This window comes from Doryrhamphus excisus, linkage group LG21, assembly GCF_037039965.1.
Source record: "Doryrhamphus excisus strain RoL-2023G ecotype Guam linkage group LG21, RoL_Dexc_Guam_v1.1, whole genome shotgun sequence".
Taxonomy (NCBI): domain Eukaryota; kingdom Metazoa; phylum Chordata; class Actinopteri; order Syngnathiformes; family Syngnathidae; genus Doryrhamphus; species Doryrhamphus excisus.
The window spans coordinates 11,439,822-11,467,068 of record NC_136377.1 but is presented as its reverse complement, the minus strand read 5'-3'; the positions used below and the strand labels follow the sequence as shown (position 1 = coordinate 11,467,068).

At 39.6% G+C, this 27,247-nt stretch overlaps 2 protein-coding genes across 3 annotated transcripts in view; one reads left to right on the top strand and one right to left on the bottom strand.

Moving 5' to 3' along the window:
- LOC131138773 (GDNF family receptor alpha-4-like) overlaps positions 1 to 19,652 on the bottom strand; it is a 35,237-nt gene extending 15,585 nt beyond the window's left edge. The window contains exon 1 of one of the 2 annotated variants that reach the window (XM_058087989.2): positions 19,190 to 19,652. In XM_058087989.2, the coding sequence (XP_057943972.2) occupies positions 19,190 to 19,244 (55 nt within the window). In that variant the 5' untranslated portion in view covers positions 19,245 to 19,652. The remainder of the gene's footprint in view (positions 1 to 19,189) is intronic. The other variant, XM_078787779.1, reaches the window with a different exon arrangement.
- Positions 19,653 to 23,226: 3,574 nt separating this feature from the next.
- LOC131138776 (ADP/ATP translocase 2) lies at positions 23,227 to 25,800 on the top strand. Its single transcript, XM_058087996.2, has 4 exons — positions 23,227 to 23,443; positions 24,226 to 24,712; positions 24,791 to 24,931; positions 25,008 to 25,800. The coding sequence occupies exons 1-4, from the start codon at positions 23,333 to 23,335 to the stop codon at positions 25,163 to 25,165; spliced, it is 897 nt and encodes a 298-aa protein (XP_057943979.2). The 5' UTR covers positions 23,227 to 23,332; the 3' UTR covers positions 25,166 to 25,800.
- Positions 25,801 to 27,247: the final 1,447 nt, after the last annotated feature.

Sequence of the window (27,247 nt, the reverse complement as noted above, 5' to 3'; positions counted from 1 at the left end):
TGTACCTCTCTGCCAGAGTTAATTAATTCTATCATCTACTGAGAAAAAGGTATCATCTTCATACTAGGTCATTATTGTTGTTTTCTTGTCCTGCTGCTGATGGCCACATTTGAGTTAACACACAGGCAAGTTATGGCGTGAATGAATCACATCTGGAGTGCACAGTCATTTTGAAAAGCAGATTCAGAGTTACAAAGGTAACTTCTGTTTTATGTTTATTTAAATAACTCCTGATGCATGGCTTCATGGCTTCGAGTTTTCCAGCTGGTGTTTTACAGTTTTCTGTTGTCATTGAGGCCACTAAATTAAACATTACTTTTCATTGCATTCCCACTTCCAATTCCATTGTGCAATAAACACACATTCACCACTTTAACCTGGGCCCGCAAACCTTTCAAATAGGGTGCCCTCTCAGATTGACTGTACCAGTCAAACATTTGGACATTTTATCATTCAATAATACAAAAAAGTGTGTCCAACAGTATGGCTGGTACAGTACACTAACAAAAACGAGGCCATTTTTCCCATATGAAAAATTCTATTAATCTGTTCCAGACACCAAATATATTAACAAAAAAATAGAAAATAATGTATGTAGAAAAGAACTAGACCTGTCACAATAATGGATATATTGATTTGTCAAATTATATAAAAAAAAGAGGTTGTTAATTATGAGCCCTCGATTCGGGTCTGCTCTATCTGTTAGTCTCTCAGTGGTACACAGGCTGGATGACACTCTGCATGTGTTTATGCGCATTGGCTCTGTATGAAATGAACACCAAAGAGAGTACACTGTGTCCTAGCAGTTAGCCCAAAGGCGATAGTTTGTAAGCCGAATGCCACAGTTCTAGCGTCCTCCCAACAGTTGTTTGATCATGAAAATATTAAAAGAAACAGCGCAAAATGGTGCAGGTCAGGAAGTAAAGTTACTAGAAATCACATTGTAGGTGTTTTAATATTCTGCATTATACGTTGGTAGTGTATTGTCTGTTTTTATTCACCTATTCCGTGTGAAGTTCTTTTGACACCAGGAGGACGGTTGGTGGTGCGCCGCGATCTGTAACTAGATAGTGTGCCTCACACAGGTGCATTGCACCTGAGTATCATCTAGTGCAGGGGTGGGCAAACTACGGCCCGGGGGCCACATGCGGCCCACCAAGTGTTTGAATCCGGCCCGCCAGTTGCTTTTTCAGTATTTCAACTTTTAACATACAAACTGGCAACATGTCTTATTTAGTCATTTTTTTTTAAAATGTAAAATTTAGTGACATAGTTTGATGTTTAAAGTGCTCCTGAAAAAAGCCACATGAGAACATACAGCTACAATTAGACAAATCATTCAAGGAAAATGTGTGTGTTAAATACATGTTCTGGCCCCCTGGACAATTTTGTTAACTCAATGCGGCCCACGAGTCAAAATATTTGCCCACCCCTGATCTAGTGGTTCAAATGTGACATGACACAATGATAATTTTGATGCGCGACAATATTATGACAGGCCAAGGTAAATTTATTGTTGAAGTGGACTTCCCGTGAGACAGCATTCAGTAGTGTTTTTTGCCATCTTTGTCAAATTGCTGGCACGCACAACTTTGTTTGGCCCCATGATGAGTTATTTAGCAGTCACAGTCATTAAAAAATGCAGTGAGTCAGGAAAATGCAGGGTGCTTTGTTTGGGCAGATTTTGCAGAATGATACAGTACAGGGAAATACATACAAAAAAACTGTTAAATGAATACCATCTATTATTATCATTGCAAATGCTGATTTTTGAAACAGCTCTTGACCTCATGAGATTGTGCAGGTATACCTAAAAGAAGCAATGAGCAAGCATAAGTGAAATCACGTTTAAACTATGAGTAAAGAAATGTCTATCTGTGACATCGGTGTCTGTGCTCGTCCTCCAATGCATGTTTTCTCACATGCATTAACATATAGATTACACACAAATACACAGCACTGTGGTTGGATCGGTCACACACTTTGATTAAGCTGCTGCCGACCAGCGGTGCAAAGCGCAGCTGCCATCCCATTCTGCTTGCTGCACGTTTGGTAATCCCGGACGCCGCATGAGGTCCACGTCTCGCTCACGCATGAAATATATCATGAACAGAGGCTACGCTTTATTGTCGCTGCAGGAAACCTGCCGTGACGCCACAGGCTGAGGTGGGAAAACGATCATAGTCTCATAAAGACAATGCTTATCTTATCCAAACAGTAGGATTCTTCGATTATTTCAACACTCACACAAAGCGACTGCGTTAAATCTATGAAAACACCACAAGTGCCCGACTGTTCGCTTGCACTCATTGTTTAACTCAACTCTTGAGGCAACAGTACAGTGTGTGCTTGAAGAAGAACTGGAGATGAATTACTGTGATATGTGCGCTATAATACACTCTATTGATTTCTCACTGGGGTGATTAATACGATGTGCGCAGGAAAAGATGATGAAGGTTAACAGCGTTCATGAGAGGACCACGCGCCAACGTTCACAGGGAAGTGATTGGCTGTGGCCAATTTATCTCCTAGCCATTCAAAGGCGTGGGATGGATGGCCGACCATCCACGCTGCTGGCCAGTAATTGGAGATGAGAGGAGAGCGTGACGGAGGAGTGGGAAGTCTGGTGGGAGAGATGGGAGGGAGTGTGAAAGAAAGATATTCCTGTTGCATTGAAGTCACAGGATTTGAGGCGGCAACGGAAGGGCGAGGCAAGCTGAGGTGGCAGAAGTGCGAGCATATGGACAAAGCATTAGGTACACATGCACAATCACATCCAATACTGCATCAAAATTGTATGGTGGTTGGCGTTTGCAGGGATCATTCGTGATGTGCGGAACACTACTGGAATATCAATGCATCAAATACCAGCTCTTTTTTTGCTCAAAAATTGATTCTGAAACAAAATATTGACACTTTTGATAATTCAGTCCTATCAGGTAATGTTTGTCTGAAAGGTTTGTTGAAATGATGACTAATGATGAATGTCAATTTTCGATTCAAATTAAACTCATATCATTCTTGGGAAAAGTCTTAAAAGGGTTAGACCAGGGGTCTCAAACTCAATTTACCTGGGGGCCACTGGAGCTAGGGTCTGGGCAAGGCTGGGCCGCATCAGGTTTTCCCAACAAAAAAAAAACGCATTTATTAAAAATAGAAAAATATACAAACTTTTACAGTGCTTTGGTTCCAATTTTCTACAATAAAAGCTCTGATAAAACATACCACTGTTCTCAAATAATTTTTATTTTTCTGCACAAAATAAGATGAAAAATAAATAAATCAAGAATAAAGAAAATCAATCAATCAGTAATAAATAAATATAATAATAATAATAATAAAACGGCAAATAATAAAAACTTAAGAAACTACATATAGTTGGTGGGTAGACAAATGATTTTTTTCAGATTAAAATGAACAAAGCATTATTAGAGCCCTGTAGACATGACAAAACACGACTATAGTCACATTTATACTCTTTTTATTTACAACATATTGCGCAACTGCAGGGTCTTGAGACACATGCTAACTCGCAAACTAGAGAGCTAGCGACCTAAACGGTAGCCTTCAAGTTATTTCCTTTAAACTTAAATAGCCAAAAACTTACCACTTCCACACGGATAGGGAGGATAACTATGAACAGTTATTTAACCTTTAACATGAACATTAATCAAACGTTATAATTTTTTCTGGGTACACGATACCATACAGCATCCATATTAAAGTTGCTGCACTAACATTAAACTTTCATATCAAGGCAGGGGCCTCAAACGAGTGTCTTGCGGGCCACATTTGGCCCGCGGGCCACGTGTTTGAGACCCCTGGTTTAGACCAATGGCTTACGACTTTCTCTTCGCTAACAATGTGTTTGATACTTTCCAATCGGGATTTAGGTCCCACTACAGCATTGAGACAGCTCTGATGAAGGTGACAAGTATGAACACAGATGCAAAGTCTCAGTTCTGCTAGACTTGAGCGCTGATTTTGACACAGTTGACCATGTGATCTTATTACAGAGGTTAGTAAACTGTGTAGGAATCTGCTCTAAACTGGTTCAAGTGTTGTATGGAGGACAGGAAGTCTTTTGTTTGAATTGGCAACTGTGTCTCAGACCAAATGACTATGAAATGTGGGATTCCCCAGGGGTCAATCCTTAGAGCTCTATTGTTCAATCTGTACATGCTTCCTTTAGGCCAGCTAATACGCAGCTGCAATGTGTCCACATTAAGACTCTTTCTTTAAAACCTAATTATTAGGTAAGAAATCTAGGTTTAATAATGGACTCAGATCTGACCTGCACATTTCTTCATCATTCAACATGAACATTTAACAGCCACATTAAATCACCAACATCATTAACTTTTTACCACCTACAAAACATTGCCTAAGCCAGATTTAGAGAGACTAATCCATGCCTTTGTCTCTAGCAGAATAGACTGCAGTAACGGCCCCACCGGGCTCTCTAAAGGAGCTGTAAAACAGCTGCAGGACATCCAGAATGCTGCTGCTCGAGTCCTGACTAGAATTTGTAGAGATGGTCAAATGAGTCCTAAGCCTAGAAGGTTGTGTCAGACCTCAAACTGGTGGCTGTCAGTGCCTTGCTGGGTTATTTTCACGCTAACTTGTGAATATAATAACCACCAAGCAAACGTACAATGTTGGCTATATATACTTGGCTATATATCTGTTCCGATATGCCTTAAAGCAGGGGTCTCAAACATGCAGCCCGTGGGCCAGATGTGGCCCGCAGGACACTAGTTTGAGGCCCCCGCCTTGATACAAAAGTTTAATGTAATTGCGGCCCGTGCAAGTTTGATATGGATGCTGTATGGTATCATGTACCAGAAAAAAATTATTACATTTGATTAATGGTCATGTTAAAGGTTAAATAACTGTTAATAGTTATCCTCCCTATCCGTGTGGAAGTGGTAAGTTTTTGGCTATTTAAGTTTAAAGGAAATAACTTGAAGGCTACCGTTTAGGTCGCTAGCTCTCTAGTTTGCGAGTTAGCATGTGTCTCAAGACCCTGCAGTTGCGCAATATGTTGTAAATAAAAAGAGTATAAATGTGACTATAGTCGTGTTTTGTCATGTCTACAGGGCTCTAATAATGATTTGTTAAAATGAAAAATATAATTTGTCTACCCACCAACTATATGTGGTTTCTTAAGTTTTTATTATTTGCCGTTTTATTATTATTATTATATTTATTTATTTATTACCGATTGATTGATTTTCTTTATTCTTGATTTATTTCTTTTTCATCTTATTTTGTGCAGAAAAATAAAAAGTAAGATAATTGAGAAGAGTGGAATGTTTTATCAGAGCTTTTCTTGTAGAAAATCAGAACCAAAACCAAGTTTATTCCTTTTTCTGTTTTTAATAAATGCGTTTTTTGGGTTTTTTTTGGAAAACCTGATGCGGCCCAGTCTCACCCAGACCCTAGCTCCAGTGGCCCCCAAGTAAATTGAGTTTGAGACCCCTGCCTTAAAGCTTCATCTCTACATAGTAGTCTCGTACTCAGGTCTCTGCTTGTGGACAAGTCTTTTGTTGGTCTTGAACTAAAGTACATCTGTGACATGTTAGAGCCACATGGACCGTCTCGGACTCTCAGAGAGAATCTCAGCAAATGGTGTCCTGTGGGTGCCCAGAATCAGGACTAAACACCGTCAGGCCGCATTTCCGTTTTATGCTGCCAAAATCTGGAACAGTCTTCCAGACGATGTGTGCCAATCCCTAACTTTGGCAATGTTTAAATCCAGGCAGAAATGACCAAGTACTCTATCTGCTCTTCACTCTTCAGTTTAATACATTTTTACTTTTTGGAATATTTTTTTTTTTACTTTCATGTAATGATTTTATGTTTTAAGGAATGATTTTATGAAGTGATTCTACCTTTCTTTTCTGTGTAGCACTTTGAATTACCTTGTGTACAAATTGTCCTCTATAAATAAACTTGCCTTACCTTTTGTATTGGTTGAAATCAGAGTGAGAATTTGTAGCCCATATTGCAGCCCTAGTAGCCCGGGGGAGGTTCCACAATATCACATCACATATAAGAGAGCCTAGATAATAATACATACGATAATAATACATACAGGCTTTGAAGGCTGGATGTAAAATGTCCAGCAGTTAATTACTTCATGGACTATCTTATAAATGAAAGCAATATATTAAGCACCCCCATTACTGCATGGCTAATGGAATGTTCATGTACGGACACTAATTGACCTGTCCAATGAAGAGGATATACTGGAAAGCAGCAAGCAGGCATCAGTACAACAATGTGTGTTGACTACTTCCCTGCCAAAATGTTCAATTTTGGACGTGATTCAAGACAGTAAATTAAAAAGACGCATTCCAAAAGAGATTGGGCTGAGCAGATGGCCAATGACAGGGAGGTCTAGTAGATAGAAGTCCAAGTTCTTTCCAATCAGCAAATGACTGACCCTCATGTCATGCCAACAATTAAAATGCATTTATTCCCCACGGTATTAGGGATTTAAAAACACGGCACCATCACTTTTAGTGAGTGTGCAAAGGCTTTGCACTATGTGTTAAGAGGCGCAAGTGAATTAATGAATGAATTAATTGTGTATTCTGGCACTTGTGCAGCACTCGCCCCTGGACAGAGTTGTTTCCTTAAGAAGGACACAGTTGGTTAATCAGCCATAATTAAGGCTTGTGTTAGTCCTTGCTGATGCAGCCCTTTCTACTGAATTTCTCCACCAATCAGCTCATTGTCCTCCAACATCTTTTAACATTAAACATATGCTTAGCCAGGAAGATTGCTGCGATTGCCATAGGCATCCTCAGTCAAGCTGAATCTTTTTCTTTCCTTTTTTTTTGTCAAGAAACTTTACAAGTCGTTTTTCATACAGTAAAAGCGTTCCTATTTTCTCATTAAGAATGGTAACGGTAATGGTTTTATTTCATTTGAACATGCATCAGATTACAATTGAGTGCATCACATAATCAGTTCACAGTTCCACATGTCCAAAAGGAGTAGGAAGAAGCAAAGCTTATTAAATCCTACCCCTCCATCTGGCACTTTTAAAATCAGTAACTGTTAGATTTGTTCACTTCCTGCTTTCCTAATATAGTTCAAGGTTTTTTTGTTTTGTTTTTTAATGTACGTACCTGGTACCGAAGTACAAGGTGATATGAGCATCCAATGACATAATGGGTACCATAGTAAGTGTCAATATAGTGATATATATAGCACATCATGACTGGTTCAAGACTCTTCATCCTTGTATTTAGCAAACATCAACTGCTTGTATTGTTTCTTGAATTGGCTCATTGTTGTGCATTGTTTGAGTTCCTTACTCAATCCATTCCATAGTTTGATTCCACATACTGAAAAGCTATGGCTTTTTAACGTAGTCCTAGTGTTTCAAATGTAGTTCTTCCCTGAGATCATATTTCTCCTCTCTTGTAGAGAAGTATTGGATGACATTTTTAGCTAATTGGTTGTTTTTAGCCTTATGCATTATTTTAGTTGTTTGAAGATGAAGTATATCAGCAAAGAATGAAAGATGAAGTACGTGTATAGAGTGTTGTACACCAGTGTAAACATACCGATTGAAGTTTTGAAAAAGAAAGTAGGCAGTACACAAGTTGCTTTTACTGCACAAAATCTTTGGCTATAAACCAGGGCGCTTGAAAGTCTGACTTTGTTTGCTTTCTTTAGATGTTTTCAGCCGTCAGCTTGACAGAACAAAGGGCCCCGGCATGGGCCCAGTGTACGGCGAGGGATGTAATGAGCTTCTTAATGTTGTGGATTGCCTGACTGCCCTCGAACATAACACCTGAGAGAAGGACATTGTGGCCAAATTGATTTTGGAGACAATTAGGTCAAAGCCATAGATACTGAAATTGACCCATCTGCCAAGGACAAGCAATCTCATCTGGGGGGGACCCAATCATGTGCTCACCATCCGTCAGGAACTGTGTCCACTTTTGTCTTTCAGCCACTGACCCCATACAGTCAGCAACCATCGTTGGCCCCCCAACTAGTGTGACACCATGGACCATAAATTTAGACAGCTCCCTTGCTTCGCCTCCTCATTATGTTTATTTGAAAGAGGTTCCTAATGTCCCCACTCCACTCAAAGTGTAAGTACTAAATGCCGCACATAAATATAACCTGTGGCTCATTTCACGCATATAGAGTGAATTAACAAATGGTTGGTTGCGATAAAAAAAATAAGATATCACATTTCTTAGCTGCTGCATGGCTATTTAATGATGATCACCGTCATCTTGAAATTAGCCTCTTGGCTCCTCCTCTGTTGTATGCAAACCCGCCCAACCTTTGAGACACTTTTTTTCAAGCATCTGCATCTCTCACAGGTGCTTGGGTATATGAGTGACAGGAAAAAAAACTGACTCACTTGGTTTGCAGGTTTTCAAACGCCACTGTTGATATGATTCATATGATTCAGTTTTTGACTGAAGTTACCACCTAAATTGAGCCTCGGTTTCTGTACACTGGCAGTTATTCTACCATATTACAGTAAAGTCTCGTTATATCGATATCGGTTATAACGAATTACTACTTATTACGATACTATTTTCATTTCCCGGCAAATTTCTAGTCTTTTATGATATAATTAGTTCCGTTAGTACGATACCCGGTTATTATGATAATCCGGTTACTACGATGCCCTTTTCATCTCCCGCCAGCCAATTTGGTCTGCTTATATCGATACAAAAGCAGCTTAAATCAATCTTTGCTTAAGGATTTCAATACCAAAAAAGAACACGGCGAACGGCTGCTTCCAGGCAACTTTATTTTTCACACTTCCACCACCAGAGCGCAGCACACACACCGATTCCCGCACTTCCTGGTTCACAGGTCATGCTCAACCCACCCCACATAGCTGGCCAAACACATGCCTGCAACAGAAGAACCAACTGACATAGCATACACACCTATTCCAACGAAGACACAAGCGTACAAATACATGTATTTAATTGTGTTGTATTCAGATATCTTTTTATCGCTTGCAATAATCACTGTTTTTCATATGTACATGCTGGCGTTCGTGGTTTCTCTCATGTGTATAGATTCTATACAAAAAAAAATAAAGTTGACTGGAAGCAGCCGTTCGCCGTGTTCTTTTTTGGTATTGAAATCCTTAAGCAAAGATTGATTTAAGCTGCTCGACATTGTTCTATAGTATAGAACAATGTCGAGTGCATTATTGCCCACTTTTAATGCAGTTCGGCGCAGGATCGGATATATGGATAGTCCGGTTATATCGGTATTTTTTCAGACTCCCGAGAATATCGATATAACGAGACTTTACTGTATATTGTATTGTAATACAGCGCCTGGAACTAGGACTGTCGCAATAACTCATTTTGCTGTTCAATAATTGTGCTATTGATTATCAACCAATATCCGATCATTTTGACATTAAAGATTACATTCAAATGTGTCATGTACCTGTGTGAGGCATACCATATTAGCGATGAATCATGGGCGTCACCAGCACACACACCACAACAACTACACACAGAAACGCAATATGTGGATAAAACAGACAAGACACTACCAACGTATAATGCAGAATATCAACCAACTGCTATGTGTATGGGGTCTCTATGTGCTTTCCAGCCATTTAAAAAAATGCAAAAAACACCAAAGCATGCTGGGAAACAGTAAGTACTCCGACACTTTATAAATCGTTTCTGTTAAGACAAAAAAAACTAAATAAAGTCTACACACACACAGTTGTGACTTGTATTGTTGAACTATTGTATGGGGTCATATTTGAGGTGTGTAAAATAATACAATAAGACTTGTGTGAATTTAGATGGTAGCCATCCTTCTCCATCGTAACATGTGCTAGAATACAACACTATGGCAGCTCAGGAGGGACACGAAAGACATCACTGCTTCCTGTGAATTACTAGTTTGACCATAGGCCGCAGCACGAGTGAAAGCGCACCATTTTGCGCACCAAGTGTTGAGTATCGGAAAGGAAGGCTTTGGTGCACACCCACACTGGAACTGTGGCATTGGGGTTAACTATCGCTGTTGTGCCATCATTCGTATTCGCATCTGCTTGCCAACTGCTAGCACTCCATGTAGAGGCATATTTAACAGATATGATCCATGAATCGACCATAAAAATGAATTGATCCATAGTACCTTCATTGGCTTTAAAGAGGATGTTCTTACAGGGAAGTGGCCACTGATCTTAGAGTGTCACAGAATGTCATCAGGAAGAATCACAAACATTTCAACATACACCTGGAAGTTGTGCAAACAGTCGTAAAACATTGAACAGTTGGTTTAGAGAAGGTCAAATCATTCCACTATAAACGTATATTCTAGTGCAGGGGTCGGCAACCTTTACTATGAAAAGAGCCATTTTACCCAATGCCCACTGAAGAAAAATAGCCTGGAGCCGCAAAACATATAGTATGTTTAAAACAACATTGGAGGGAATTTGGGGGTATCAAAGTAGTTCAGATAAGAAAAGACGAGTTGGAGTACTCTTGCTAGTTTTGGAGATAAACTTACATAAATGTATGTGTAAACTACTGTAAACGTAAAAACAAGTTCCCATGCCGCTGTTTTTAAATTATCTCGAATTTATTTTTTAGATTTGTAGGTAAGTATTACTTGTTTTCCTTCATGTACTGAACTGGATAGCAGTCAGAACTCACTCAGGATGCATTCATGGTCTCAGACAAAGTTGGATTTTTTAAAACTCATTACAAAAGACGTGCATTTTCCCCACTCGGGTGTTAAAAATATTCAAGCATCGCAAAGGGAGCCACAATAAAGAGGCTGAAGAGCCACATGCGGCTCTGGAGCCGCAGGTTGCTGACCCCTGTTCTAGTGCAATGGTTATTTTCGCCCTGAAAATGTATCCAAAAACTGAATATTTGAGTAGTGAATGTCCAGAATGAGGGCGGCACGGTGGTCTAGTGGTTAGCGCGCAGACCTCACAGCTAGGAGACCAGGGTTCAATTCCACCCTCGGCCATCTCTGTGTGGAGTTTGCATGTTCTCCGGGTACTCCGGTTTCCTCCCACATTCCAAAAACATGCTAGGTTAATTGGCCAGTCCAAATTGAATGTGAGTGTGAATGGTTGTTTGTCTATATGTGCCCTGTGATTGGCTGGCGACCAGTCCAGGGTGTACCCCGCCTCTCGCCCAGAAAATGAATGAATGAATGAATGAATGTCCAGAACTGCTAAATAACAGTTTGCAGTCCACATCTGTAAAATGATAGTCTCTTCCGTCTAGTGATTGATTTCCATCAACAATACAGGAAGTAATAAAAGAACACATGCAGTATATTAGGAAGACTCTGCAAACGTCCTTCAAAACTTTTTTTATGGTCCTTATCGCTGGTGGAGAAATTATATGCTATTTACTCCTCAATTTGTGCAAGCAAAGAAAATTGTATTTCTGAGTGAGTGGGTCTTGAAAAGGTACAGCACAGTTGCACTCGCTCTAATCAGTTTTCATGCACAGAGCCCACCGAGACAGCTAAAGCCCAGACACCATGAGCAGAGTCGTGCAGCCTCACACACGCGGCAGCAGACAACGCTCAGAATCAACAATTGCCTTCGCGCCAGCGCTACATGGACCAGTGTGTTGTTTTGATGAACTGTGCCCATGCACCGCATTGCCACATCATTCCTCGTCTGCCCTTCAGGAGCCTGCGCCACATGTCACATTTAACAGTTGGGGTTTTCTCCTGCAGCTCTCTTAATACTTCAGGCTCCTCCACAGTGCACTGCCAAAATGTGATGTGCCATATGGTTCTTGGCAGAGAGAGATATCCTGCTTGGCAAACTGAATTGATGTGTGAAACTCGCAATCAAAATGCAAAGCACTTTGGAACATTTGTGTCAACTACACTAGAACCTCTACAGTCGAGTGTCGCACTTAAATAATCTGTTCCTGAGTCAAACTGTCACCATCATAAAATCTTTCTTAACTGTACTAGTAATTCATTCATTCATTTTCTACCGCTTTTCCTCACAAGGGTCGCGGGGGTTGCTGGAGCCTATCCCAGCTGTCTTCAGGCGAGAGGCGGGGTACACCCTGGACTGGTCGCCAGCCAATCAGAGGGCACATATAGACAAACAACCATTCACAACTATGGACAATTTGGAGTTGCCAATTAACCTAGCATGTTTTTGGAATGTGGGAGGAAACCGGAGTACCTGAAGAAAACCCACACATGCACGGGGAGAACTCCGATGGCCGAGGGTGGAATTGAACCCTTGTCTCCTAGCTGTGAGGTCTGCCCGCTAACCACTCCACCGCCGTGCCGCCCTGTACTAGTAATGTAGGAACATTTTTAAATTGTAATGTGAGTGTAAAAAGAAGTTAACCACTGTGACGCATTTAACATTCTCAACAGACGAACAGTGTAAAAAGAAATGATGCAACTCTTTACTAAAGTGGCTTCACCAACTAACCGGAACCAAGTTCCTCATAACAGAAATCCAACCAGAGCTCGATTCACGGGACAAAGTGCAGGGTAAGTCACCACTGATGCACTACACTGTTGAAGCGGATGTCATACAATTTCATGTAAAAAAAAAAAAACACCTATCCCCTTAATAGTAAAACAAAAAGAAAAAAGTCTATAATCAGTGAATATCAAGTAGTGGTGCTTAAGAGAGAGGAGAGGCAGGCAGATAACAAGTTTTCAAGTTCAAGTTCTAATTATGCTTTTTCCACTTCTCTGACCTATGAATGTAATTGCAATGTTGTATTCTCGTTTTAAACTATGCCAAAGTTTCAGATAATGAGGTTTATTGCTTTTGGAAGTGAGCCCTGGAAGAAGTTTGTGATTGCTCAAAAGGCTCAGTTTCAAAAGGCGGGGCAAAACTGCCCCTTTGTGATGTCACAGAGGGGTGGACTTCGTTATATGGTTCATAGTTAGGAAGCACTTTGGGTGTGTGACCAGTCACAGAGGAGTGGGCATGCCTGGAGGCGGGCCTTGAGTGGAATAAATTAAAACAGACAGTTTTGGAGGGAAGCACAAACATTGCTGGAATAGGTGCAGATTCTGGAAAATGTAAAAAGTTTTCTGTGCGGGTTATTGTGTGTAGCTGGTTGGTAGACAAATTATTTTTTTCAGATTAAAATGAACAAAGCATTATTAGAGCCCTGTAGACATGACAAAACACGACTATAGTCACATTTATACTCTTTTTATTTACAACATATTGCGCAACTGCGAGGTCTTGAGACACATGCTAACTCGCAAACTAGAGAGCTAGCGACCTAAACGGTAGCCTCCAAGTTATTTCCTTTAAACTTAAAAAAGCCAAAAACTTACCACTTCCACACGGATAGGGAGGATAACTATTAACAGTTATTTAACCTTTAACATGAACATTAATCAAACGTAATATTTTTTTCTGGGTACATGATACCATACAGCATCCATATCAAACTTGCACGGGCCGCGCTAACATTAAACTTTCATATCAAGGCGGGGGCCCAAACTAGTGTCCTGCGGGCCACATTTGGCCCATGGGCCGCATGTTTGAGACCCCTGCTCTAAATTTTCCAAAGGTATGAAGTCAGTTTTAGTGGTTGTCTATATGTGCTCTACGCCCTGTATGTCACCCTGGCTGGTGACCAGTCTCCCCCAAAGTCAGTCCAGCATACCCCCATGACCCTGGTGAGGACAAGCAGCATAGAAAATGAATGTGTGCTAAATAAGAGCGGGTCTTCTTCCATGGCTCTGTGACTAATTAGTGCATTTTCTGAGCTATGAGCCTGTCATTTCTTTCTTGACTGGATGCGCTGACTTTGCGCTGATTTTTTTTTTTCAGCAATTAATGCATGAAAAACTATACAGACCATGCCTTCATCAAAAAAAAAAAAATAGTTTCTCAGCACACTAAAGACATGGCGGAGGATGTTTTGAAAAAGCTAGCACTGAGCATACGAGCCAGTAAATTTTACGCACCACAGCTTTATGAGTCAACAGATATAGCCAGCCTGGCACCCGCCCTGGTGGATGAGCATACATTCATGAAGAAAGAATTAAGGAGGACACGCTCTTCTGTTTGCTTCAGAAAAATCTATTATATATGAAATGATTCAATACTATCAAACAGGTGAGACATAATTCAGAGTAAGATGTTTTATTGTGTGCTTACAGACGCTGGGTTATACTATATTTTAAGTGTGCACCAGTAAAGGATACATGGTTTCAGGTCAAATGTCTGAATGTATGGAGGACCAAAACTGCCAAAATAATAAATAAATAAATAAATAAAAGTGGAAATAAAAACAAAAATGAAAAAAAAAAATCAAAAAATTAAATACAAAAAAATAATATAAATGGAAATAAAACAAAAATAAAAAAATATATACATAAATAAATAAATAAAAGCAAAAATAAATACAAAAATAAAAAACAAGATTCAAAAATTAAAAATAAATACAAAAATAAATGTAGAAATAAATACAAAAATAAATATATAAATAGAATTACATATCAATAAATAAATAAAAGCACTCTGCTCTCATATGTATTTATTTCATGCAGCAGACAATGTCAGCTTGAAATGCAGAAGGAAAAACTATTCAAATGAGGGGGCGGTCCTAAGTGTGTCTTGGGTTGAACTGTTCGCCTATTGGTTGATCGACATGTGAGTGCGAAAATCGACTAGGTATGCCTGCAAACGGCCACAGCAAGAGGAAGTATACAGGGAGAAAAGTATACATTTACCGGGACAATAATGGCGGGGTCCACCAGGAAGTCGGTGTCCGAGCTTCTCAGGGACGCTGCCAATCGTTTGGATGATTTGGAACGTGGTAAGTATGAAACAGCTGATGTGTTTTACTTAATCACATGTCGATCAACCAATAGGTGAACAGTTCAACCCAAGACACACTTAGGACCGCCCCCTCATTTGAATAGTTTTTCCTTCTGCATTTCAAGTTGACATTGTCTGCAGCATGAAATAAATACATATGAGAGCAGAGTGCTTTTATTTATTTATTGATATGTAATTCTATTTATATATTTATTTTTGTATTTATTTCTACATTTATTTTTGTATTTATTTTTAATTTTTGAATCTTGTTTTTGCTTTTATTTATTTATTTATGTATATATTTTTTTGTTGTTTTTATTTCCATTTATATTATTTTTTTGTATTAATGTTTTGATTTTTTTTTCATTTTTGTTTTTATTTTCACTTTTATTTATTTATTTATTTATTTATTTATTTATTTATTTATTTATTTATTTATTTATTTATTTATTTATTTATTTATTTATTTATTTATCTATTTATTTATTTATTTTTTTATTTATTTATTTATTTATTTATTATTTTGGCAGTTTTGGTCCTCCATATGAATGGGGTACGAGGGTGTGAAAAGTTGGGGAACTTTAGAGGTTGCTTGTGTAGAATTTTGCTATTGTTTTCTTGAGTCAAGCATTTCAATTCCAAAAATGTCTTTACAGCCTCCATTGATATCATAAGGCTCTCCTTTATGTTCTCTCATCTTCGGGATACCCAATGGGCCTGCTGCCAGTTCAATATCTGTGTGCAGTCGGCCAAAGAAAAACAGAGTACCGGCCACGCCATTTAGAACAGCGAGGAGAATAAAGCGAGGACGATGGGAGGCCTTGTTGAAAAGGTAAGGAAGCCGAGTGACAATTAAATACTCATACTATACCCTGACTACAAACTCCCTGAGCACATTGACTGTGGTGTTCCGACTCCATCAACACCCACCAAATTAGGCACCGAAACATCTTTAAGCTCGGGTCATATGAATAATCCAATCTACATGGGTCAAGGTCAGGTTTAATGTCATCTGATCATTCTCATATTGACTGTTTCTGTTATAAATAGCATAATGCATGCAAACAATAAAACAGTAGTAAAAGTCATGTTTACTATACAAATCAGACCAGTGCAGTTTTGATTGTATAAAATGGGGACTATTGTGTTTTCCTTGCAGCATTGAATACCGACGTGGCGCTATTGTGAAATTCTAATGGTGTTCCCATAGGGGAGAAAAGCAAATGCTGCCTCTGCTGTGTACGGACAGGTGCAGTCCTCCTCCTCCTCCTTCGATCCTCAATAGACACTTTAATGACGACTTTGGCGAGCCGGAGCCCGCGGCTCTGTAACTCGACAGCCGTTGACAGACATTTTGGAAAGGCTTCCTCTAAAGCACCACGCTGCCATTGTTAAGGTGACAGAGGAGTACACGGCCAAATGTATTCAAATCTAAAAATAACATTGCATGAAATGTGATTTCACCGCTCCATCTCTGCTACTGTTTTCTCTAATGCCTTTGGAAGAAATCTGGAAATCTTTAGAAATTAGGCATGACAATGATCATTTGCATTTGAATAGCACCTGTTAATGCCATCATTTAGTGGGATATACAGTCATTAGAGATGCTCCATATTGGCTTTTTACCTATACTATGTGATACCGATATCACTATCAACTGATACCAATATTGGGCAGCAGCTCTTTCCTCGAACTAATGTCACATGTCATGTAATGGATGAACACATTATGCTTCTTTACTTTTACTGTGGTGTCACATGATGCATTTCACACATACTCACTATTTGTTCAAAATAGGGCTAATAATGCAATATGCAATATAAGTTACAAAAACATCCATCTATCTGTACCGCTTATCCTCAAGGGTCACAGGCATGCTGGAGCCTATCCCAGCTGTCTTCGGGTGAGAGGCAGTGTACACCCTGGACTGGTCGTCAGCCAATCACAGGGCACATATAGACAAACAACCATTCACACTCACATTCATACCTATGGACAATTTGGAGTCGCCAATTAACCTAGCATGTTTTTGGAATGTGGGAGGAAACCGGAGTTTTCGTATGCACGGGGAGAACGTGCAAACTCCACACAGAGATGGCCGAGGGTGGAATCGAACCCGGTTCTTCTAGCTGTGTGGCCTGCGCACTAACCACTTCATACCCGTCTGGCTCAAAGTCCGACATAATAACCATTTAAAAAATTGAGACCAATAGTCAACTGAAATAACAATTTAGATGTAATACATTTTAAAATAACGATCCAATTAAATAATACTGGCAACAATACAATTTGGAAAGCTGCACATTTTTATGTGGCACAAACATCTGTCAATAAAGTGCCAAGTATGAAACTCTACTATAATCAGTGAAATTATAAATTGGGCTCATTCAGCATACCGCGTATGAATGAAATATATTAGACGTATTGAAGGAAGATACCTAACATAACGAGCAATGCATGTATCATCGTATAAATTGCATATTTGCAATAAAAAGGCAAAATATAGTGGAGATACTGAGCTAGCAAACTTGTTGCTGTGCGGCGCACAACGCCATCACTCTCTCATTGATACCATTATTGCCAAAAAACCAATAGCGTACTACGCTATAATTCGTAGACAAATGACTTATGCAGTAACCCTAACAGGGTTGAAATTGTTCGTCGTGTTTTTAGAGTGTGTTGCCTCGTACAAAGAGCTCGTTCGGACATAGTAGCGCTCCTATTAATGGAAAATTGTCAATTTCTAACACAATATAGTGCAATATGTTCACTCCTCCATTCTCTTCCGGGTGTCACACACAGGATGAAGATGCAAGAAAAGGAAGACATACGCTATTATGCACGATAATGAGTCACTTTACACAACATTATCCACAAAGTGATTGAACTGTCCCTCATGTACAACAACAACAACAACAACAACACGTTGTATTTGAAAATCTATATGTATCATTATCTGATCTACAGGCACACTTTAAAGATGTGGATGCACACCCTCCAGACAACACACAGACACACACAAACTCATCAAATTAATGAGTCTGCTCCGCCTTGAGCAATGAAGAATACTCATAAAGCAAAATAACACCATCTTTTGTATTAATATTGCGGCTCAACAAGCATTTATGCTCTACTAGAGTATTGCTTTTCTGCCACGACTATTTCATCGACTTTATGATTTCAAGTCATTATTCAGCCACTCCGGCAGATGATTCAACCAAATTCATTTTATATCCACGAAGAAAAAGAAAGATGTTGCATTTTTTAAAATTATTTTCTCCCACAGTATTTGCACCAATTTAATCAAGCCAAGTGCCCCCAAATTATGATGCATCGTAAACCAATGTCATATTTTACCACCATTAAAGTGGTGAATCCTGCAATTTCTGACATCATATTTAATCCTTTGTACAATCACCTTCTAATGCATGTTACTGATTTAATGGCAAGAAAAGCCTCCTCTTAAAGGGGAACGCCAGATAAGTGAGATGTCTCCATGATGTGGGACGGTCCAATCAATATGTAGTGGACGAACAACCCCCCCGCGTTTGGAGCGTGTCCAAAGAAAGAAGAGTGGACCTATGATGTCATCCACATGTAAACTAGGCTGCCTCCATAATGAATTGGGAATGGAGTTAATGGGATCATTTTGACAGCTTAAAGGTTTTTACTCCAACCTGGACTCATGTGAAGCTGCATATATAAGGTTGAACAAAGCGACATGGACTAGATTTGATTAAAAAGCTTCATTTTTCTTCCTTAAACATCAAATTGTGCCGACCTTTGGCTTATTTTTTACTCCTTCTCCTTAGCCTTTTTGAATGCACTTGAGAAAATGTGCAGGGTGCATTTTACAAGAATAGAAATAGCAGCACCACATGCTTTCTCTCATCTAATAATTACATTTGTTTTGCATTTTGGGGATTTTACAGTGTTTCACAATTGTATGCTTCCCATATCTAAAATACACAATATAAGTTGACATGATATGCCATTATTTCTATATTCAGTACCATTTCACTAACAAAATTTGTGTTTGGGTTTGAGATATTGACATGCATAGACAGAGAGGTAGATATTAAGGAAATTCAAGAATTCAAACAATAGATATGTTGTACTCTAGGAGAATTTTTGTTTTGTGTTTGTCTTTTTTTTTAATTAAAAATAAATAATAAATTTGCAAAATAATACATTTTGCAAATTTATTATTTTTTCTTATAATACGTAATATGATTCACATATACAACATATTTTTTGCATGATCTAAAGTTGATACAATACAGAATATAACAGATCTGAGGCTTATTAATACAGCTTATTGCAAATGTAAGCAGCGTACAAAAAGTCATAGTCATGTCCAAATGTGCTCACCATAGAAGAAGACGCTGAGCAGGAGTCCAATGATCATCATCCTGTGCGCGGACATCGGACACTTTTGAGTTAAAAGGCGGACTATGAAACTCGCACCCCGGGCTGGCTGCAGCTTACTGAGGACTCTGCCGCTGCCACATGCAAGCCTCCTGCGTGAGGAAGATGACGATGATGATGCGCCCACACGCACTCGGTCCGATCGGACGGCCAGGTGGGAGATGCACAAAAGTTGGCCAACAACACCGACCCAACCAACCAAATCCTGCCGTGCGCTCTACTGGAAGCAGCACACAAGTTCTCGCGATCTTTACCGCTCCATGTCTTTTTTACATTCCTCCTTTGAGATTGATTTCAAAATGTCCATAAGTGGTCTCTCTGATCCTGTATCTGTGGCTCCACAGTTGTCCACTGTAGAGAAGTGGCACGGTAGAAAGCCTGCATCCACTGATATTATAGGCATCACGTGATTGGCCCCTGAAAAAGAGGGAATAATCCCCAGGAGCTGTTGCAAATGTTTCCTGCAGGGGAACAGCTGTGTGCGTGGACACATCAACATGATGGACAGTAGTGGCTGCGAGATCACGCAGAAGGGGAAAAGTTGTAACACGTATTTACCTAAAACTACTTTTACTTATTTTGGCTTTACTTGCACGGCCATCAAAACTAGAAATGCATGCTTGTAAACAACCACCATGTACCTCACCTGACATTGTTGTTGCGAATGAACGCTTGTTTCTCTTGTAATGCATTTTTCACTAACGGGAGTCGCCTATTCCACCTATAAAGCCCTCTAAAAAAAACATTCAAAAACCTCCAACAACATTGTATGAATATACACGCTGTAACCATGCAGTAACATGCACATTCATGACAACATATAATGTCATATAATGACATATATGTCATTTTAAGCATTACCGGAACTTCTTTCCTGCAAATATATGTTGTTCTCACATGTGGAAATTGTTCAAAGATGGATTTTGGAAAATGATATCATTACGATAGGCCACCATAAAAGGAAAAAAAGTTCAAAAAAGGCTGAGAAAGATGGCTGCTAAGCCTGTTTCTGGATAAATAGGAAATGTATAAGTTCCCAATTATTCAATAAACACCATAAATTCATACTCAAACCTGTGGTGTGACGTAATAAAGTAACACCCACAATGCTCTTGTCATTAAAACTAGCATCCACTAACGCCAGTCTTCCGTCAGAGTGATAGAATCTAGGAGCAAATACAGGATGTACCGCTCATGCCAACCACAGGCTACTGAGAAGTAACTTTACAACAAATTCATGTTCATCCGCTAATAACTGCACAGCAAAACAATAAAGGACAAATACAAAAATGTATTCATGCAGACTGACTTCTGTAAGAAAAATAGACAGGTTAGAAGTGCTACATTCATCATATCAGTGCTGTGGTTTTGGACTCTTTCATGTCTTCATGCAGCACACCATGCACACTCACACAAATGGAGCAAATCATTTCAACGGCATGCACGGTTATTCACTTTAATCTGCCAAATATTGTACAAATGCTAAATGTGAATGTGACCTAAGCGTCTTACCAGAAGTGACACAAACTACCTGTAGGTCACATGATTGCACTAATAGCAATCCCACTCACACACTAGGGCATGGTTACAAAAGCATACAAGAGTGTTATACAGATTGTTAATTACAGTTTCATTAACCCTTGACATTTTTTTATAAATAGTTGTGGTTATGGTTTTATTTCATTTGAACATGCATCAGGTTAAAATTGAATGCATCACATAATCAGTTCACAGTTCCACATGTCCAAAAGGAGTAGGAAGAAGCAAAGCTTATTAAATCCTACCCGTCCATCTGGTACTTTTACAATCAGTAACTGTTACATTTGTTCACTTCCTGCTTTCCAAATATAATTTTTTTTATTTTTTTATTTTTTATTTTATTTTTGTCACGTACCGAAGTATGAGGTGATAAAAATAAAATAAAAAAAATAAACAACAAAAAATGTAAACAAAATTAAAAAAACTTAAACTATAAATGTGTAAACATTAAATTGTTTGCCTATCCTGCAATTGCATGTACTGATTTAAACACACAAAACGTAAATCTTCTCTATATACAACTGAAATGTGTACTGCACGTAACAAATTGTGCGAGAAATACAGGGTTGTCATGTTCTCTGCATTTCACATGTGTGGTGGTCTTAATGGTTAAATGCTAAATGAAATAGGTTCCTTCTTCTCTCTCATTGTGAGACCCTGCAAACGTGGTCCTTTCATATCAGCTTGCAACAGGATTGGGACTGTGAAATCGTCACTTGTTCCACTGCTGCAGCCGGCCTGTGGGATGGTGGGCTTTTTTGTCAACGGGGAATGGCACGCAATGAGAATTGCACTGAGACGTAATATTATTGCCTTATTTTTCACAATGATTGTGCAGACAGTTGGAGTTGGATCAGATTAGATAGTTTATCATAGGTTGAGCACAGCCAAAAAAAATTATACGGTTCATGAGAAAAACACTGTGTGCCTTGTGTGCTTAATAAAACATTTAAAATAATAAACTACCACATTGCTTGTTGTCTCTGTGATCAAAAGAATGCTAAGGCATTAGAGAATTAATTTCCATATCCTGCTGAACTGGATGCGCCAGTGACAGGATAGTAACCTGTTACCAGTGATGGTCATTTACATATCACCCCACAGAAATATAATACAGGTACAAGTTATGTCATCATTATAACGCAACATCACACCAACTGGTTGCACTTAAGCAGCCCATGAAAGTTTATAGCGTCATGTAATTGGGATGCTCATTGGAGCCTAGTGAATCTATTCCATCACAGCACTGCCCCCATGTGGCCAATGCTATGTATTACATCAGGGTGATGGAGGCTGCAGCTCAGCCATAACTGTTTTGGCTGTACACATGCAATGCAACCTAACTATAACTGTAATGAGTCAGATTAGTCATATGTTGGTCAATATAATTACAAAAGTCTAAAATTTCAATTTATTGTACTTACCTACATGCTTTCTGGGATTATGTGCTCTTCAGTCGACCTTGGAGAAAGTTGAACATGCACTGCAACAAAATTGCAAGGACATGTTTTAAAAACGTGTACATATATACAATTATATGTATGCATATATACATGTGTAATAATACTATAATAACCATAGCTATGTACAGAATGCATGGTACAAGTTAGTTCATACGTATTGCATGGCTATATGACTAAATAACAATGACTTTTCCAATATAAGTATTATTTGTTTGGTTCCAAACAACACACAAAGTGGCTTCTGAAGGCTGCTAGACCATGAATGTGTTCCTTCGTGGGTGCAGACATGACACCTTGAAGGTGACACCTCTGACATTCAGTAAACCATTACTGCTCTGTGTCAACACATCCAAAAGGGCATACACAGCACAGCCTGATGATAATTATCCTTAACACATACAAACATTTGACTCTATAACGGCTGGGTATCAAAATAACTTTCTTTATCGTTTTTTGATCAGGCATTACAATAGGTGCCCTCAGTCACCACTAAGGGGCAATCTGGTTCACAAGACCTGTATCTGCCTTGGAGTACGACACTCATTTGTACAGTTACAATATTAAGCATACATTATTGTTAACTTTGGTTGTTAGCAATTAAAAATGGGCTTTATTACATTAGTAAAGGCAGAATTATTGCATTAGCCCTCATTAAATGTAGTGTATCAAATGTGTCACGTGAGTGTTGTTGACCCGTATGTAATGGAGGGCGATTAGTGTACTGTATAGTCAGTTGCATTGCTAGTTTGAGTTACACTTTAAGTCTACTAACAAAGTAGAGTAGAGTAAAAATAAAAAATAGTAAAAATATTCTACATATTTGTGGCGTTAATCATTTGAGTTTTACAGTCGAAGTAGGAACACCTACTCGCTGTCGTCATCACTTTCCGGTCATCTTACGTAATCACTAGCGTATGTGACGTCAACGCATTTCTCGCCTTGTATCGCGAGTTCTCGTCTGAATAAATCCGCAACGCGGCTTACCAATCGGCCATTTCGTCGGTGCAGGCCATCAGCCGTAAAGGGCAACGGGGAAAACCAAGTTATACTGATTATCTGAAAGGCACATCAAGAAGATCGCACCATGAGTGAGCAAGCTATCTCCTTCGCCAAGGACTTCTTGGCCGGTGGAATCTCCGCCGCCATTTCCAAAACAGCCGTCGCACCCATCGAGAGAGTGAAGCTTCTGCTTCAGGTAAAAAAAAAAAAGCCTTCTGAGCAAGTTAGCTTGCTAGCTAGTGTCGTATTGCTAAATGCGGTAGAGCACTGTTCTGTTCAATGTAAGCTTGCTAACCCAGGCTTTGTCTCAGTTAAAGCACACTAAAGCTTGTGTTGTACGATTTAAGCCTACGAATGGTGAGAGTGTTGGTCCAAGGATGTAAGGTCATCACGGGATTGTGAATGACCTACACCAGCCGGCTGCTAATGCTAACGTTAGCTTCCTCCACGTTAACCTTAGCCGGCGTAGCTAACAAAGGACAAACCTCGCAGTGACATTAGGACACCTTGTACAAATATTTCTAAAAACAAATACGTTTTATAACACGATCTACATCCAATTCATACGTGTGATTTCATGCCATGTCTTCATTACAGTGGGTTTTAATTTAACCTTAACCGTCCTGTATGCTAATGTGTAAGGAGTCTTAGGGAAATGGCTGTTCTTGTTCTTCCTTACAACCGGGTCGACAAGTTCCACATCAGTTTTCTCTAGTCTGTTCTTACTGCCACTTTCAGAAACTGTTCTCACTCATACTTTGCTTTGGTCAGGTACAGGCCCTTGATTGCTTATCAATGAGTAATTTATAGATAAATCCTGTTTGCAGAGTGCAGTTAAACTGATTGTTTGAGTTGTAGATTTAATGGTGTACCAAGGTCAAAACAAGGAGACCTTGTGATGTCACATGCTCATCACTTAATTGGCTTTCCAGTTGCTTAGCTAACCTTTTCATTCTTTCCTTTTCCTCCTTATTCCAGGTCCAACATGCCAGCAAGCAGATCACGGCGGATAAGCAGTATAAGGGAATTGTGGACTGCGTTGTCCGTATCCCCAAGGAGCAGGGCTTCCTTTCCTTCTGGAGAGGTAACCTTGCCAATGTCATCAGGTATTTCCCCACCCAGGCCCTCAACTTCGCCTTCAAGGATAAGTACAAGAAGGTCTTCCTTGACGGCGTTGACAAGCGCACCCAGTTCTGGAGGTACTTTGCCGGTAACTTGGCGTCTGGCGGCGCCGCCGGTGCCACCTCCCTATGCTTCGTGTACCCCCTCGACTTCGCCCGTACTCGTCTGGCGGCTGACGTAGGAAAGGCTGGAGCAGAGAGAGAGTTCAATGGTCTCGGAGACTGCCTGGTGAAGATCTTCAGGTCAGACGGTCTGCGCGGGTTGTACCAGGGCTTCAATGTGTCCGTGCAGGGCATCATCATCTACAGGGCTGCTTACTTTGGCATCTACGACACAGCTAAGGGTAGGCTTATGTCGTTTTATGCCTTTTATTAACCACAACTCAAAGCTTACTGATTTAAGCCTGTCATTTTCCCCACAGGTATGCTCCCCGACCCTAAGAACACTCACATTTTGGTGAGCTGGATGATCGCCCAGTCTGTGACCGCTGTTGCCGGCCTCACCTCCTACCCATTCGACACTGTCCGTAGGCGTATGATGATGCAGTCTGGCCGCAAAGGAGGTGTGTTTAATTTTCATTTAAAACTTAAAAATGCATGGACACTACCTTGACGTCTTCGCCTCTTCCTCCTCGCTAGCCGACATCATGTACAGCGGAACCATCGACTGCTGGCGCAAGATCGCCCGTGATGAGGGAGGCAAGGCTTTCTTCAAGGGTGCGTGGTCCAATGTGCTCCGTGGCATGGGAGGCGCCTTCGTGCTGGTGTTGTACGATGAGCTGAAGAAGGTCATCTAAATTGTCAACCATGTCACATCACTGTCCAATTCGGCTAAATGTAATAACTTTCCATTTCTTATGGACTCTGCGTTCTGCCTTATTTATGGGAACAAAACTATATTGTCTCTCCACCTAGAAGTGGGCAATGGCTGTACGTTGTGCATCTTGATTTTAAAACGTTCCACACCCCACCCTCCACTCCACCAATGTCATTCCTTCAATAAGTATAATACCTCCTGTCATTCACAAGGTTTGTATGGTCCCGACTTGAATAAATCTATTCTGGGGAACAAGTTAAAAAAACATGGATGTCCACTGTCTTTCTCCGCTGTCATAGCATGAAATGAGCACACTGGATCATGAAAAAGTGGATTACACCCAACTGCTATATTTACTCGCGCTTATCTCCTCCTGAGCCTCCCTAGTTAGTGGTCACTGCTAGACTTGTAGACTAGAACCTTGTGACTCTTTGCTCCTCCAGTCTGAAAAGGGGTGATAAACGGTTAGACTGGATTTTATGTTCATCTTGGTTGCGACTTTAGGTACAGATCCAGCGGTGCCGTTTTGGTTACAGAATAGAAACACCAGTAATTACACCTTATTTGACATTTTGATGGTTTATTGGAACATTAAAGTCTATGTTTCTCATACAATACTGTGTATTTCTTTGGGATGGATTCATTAATTGCAAATATTTCCTGGCAGTGATAAATGCTTATACAACTATGTAGGGAAGAGTAGCTGTGATAATATACTTGTAAGTAAATATTGAAACATGAAATTAAACGGTTCTAAATCTGGCGTTTTTGCTTATTCCAATGCAGACACGATCATTAATACTTTTACACTACCGGTCCAATTTTTTTTTCTTTTAGTTGCTTATTGACCATTTTTGTAGCAACACATAACTTTCTGCAGTACAGTACTGTTTAACTGATGCTCAGGAGGGTATTCCAAACTGCTTTTACACAGATACTATAGCTTACCTTTGTGCCATTTCTAGATATTCATTGGACTCAGGCCTGGGTTGCAATAAGTAACTGGAACAAATGACTAGTAGTGTATGTATCAAAAACATTTGGATAAATAAAACCTGGAACATTCGTGAAACGTTTCAGAGGACAACAAGGAAGTTCCAAAGTTCTTGTTTCATTTAATTTAATCTGTAATACTGGAATGTGGCAGTAGGGGGTAAGCTAGCAAAAAAAAAGCTTCCTGCGCTTCTGTACTAGCTTGCTACTAACTTTAAAAAGTGGGTGGTAGTATATTGCGCTAATTAATCACTACACATTTATAATAGCAACTATGAGTTCATTAGAAGTATACAATAACAGAAGTTCCACAATTCGGGTTAATATAGTTTCATCTGCCTGTTATTCTACAAAATGGCGCTAGGAGGCTCTAGAGACTAGCAAAAAAGCTTTCTACTGCTTCCGTATCACGTGACACAGTTAAACTCAGCTCACGTATGGATATAAAATGGATAATATGTGGTGCGAATTTACCAGTATACATTTATTAATTACATTTATGAATTAATTAAACACATAGAACCGTGGTGAGGGGTTTGCATTAAGAGCACGAATTTCGAAATCCACTTCCTTAGTACGCCGTGCGTGGGTTTGGCCGCCATGATGGTGAGCAGAATCCAGAACCATTTATTTTTAAACGTCCTCAGCACACTGCTCAGCCATATCCTCGAATAGACTGCCCGAAATACTTGCAGTTGATTATCCATATAATATAAATATTATTTTGTATGTTGATCGTTAAGTGCGGTAACATTGCAAGGAAGGAGAAAGCCAAATGAAAGGAAAGATTTTTCATACTGCTACTACTGGTTTGTAGGTCACATTTCTGCAGTATTACGGATTTGTACACACACACACACACACACACACACACACATATACATCTATATATATATATATATATATACACATATACATATATATACACATATACTATATATTTGTGTATATATATATATATATTTTTTTATACACACCTACACACGCTCTGCGCAACATTGATACATTCATTATACACCGCCGAGCCCCGCCCACCTCTGCTGCTCACCATCATGGCCGACTTTCTGCT

Excerpts from the sequence above, each read along its gene's own strand:
- LOC131138776 (XM_058087996.2), top strand. The coding sequence starts at position 23,333 with ATGAGTGAGCAAGCTATCTCCTTCGCCAAGGACTTCTTGGCCGGTGGA. Across the intron at positions 23,444-24,225 it reads GAGTGAAGCTTCTGCTTCAG|GTCCAACATGCCAGCAAGCA; the intron begins GTAAAAAAAAAA and ends TCCTTATTCCAG. Across the intron at positions 24,713-24,790 it reads CATCTACGACACAGCTAAGG|GTATGCTCCCCGACCCTAAG; the intron begins GTAGGCTTATGT and ends TTTTCCCCACAG.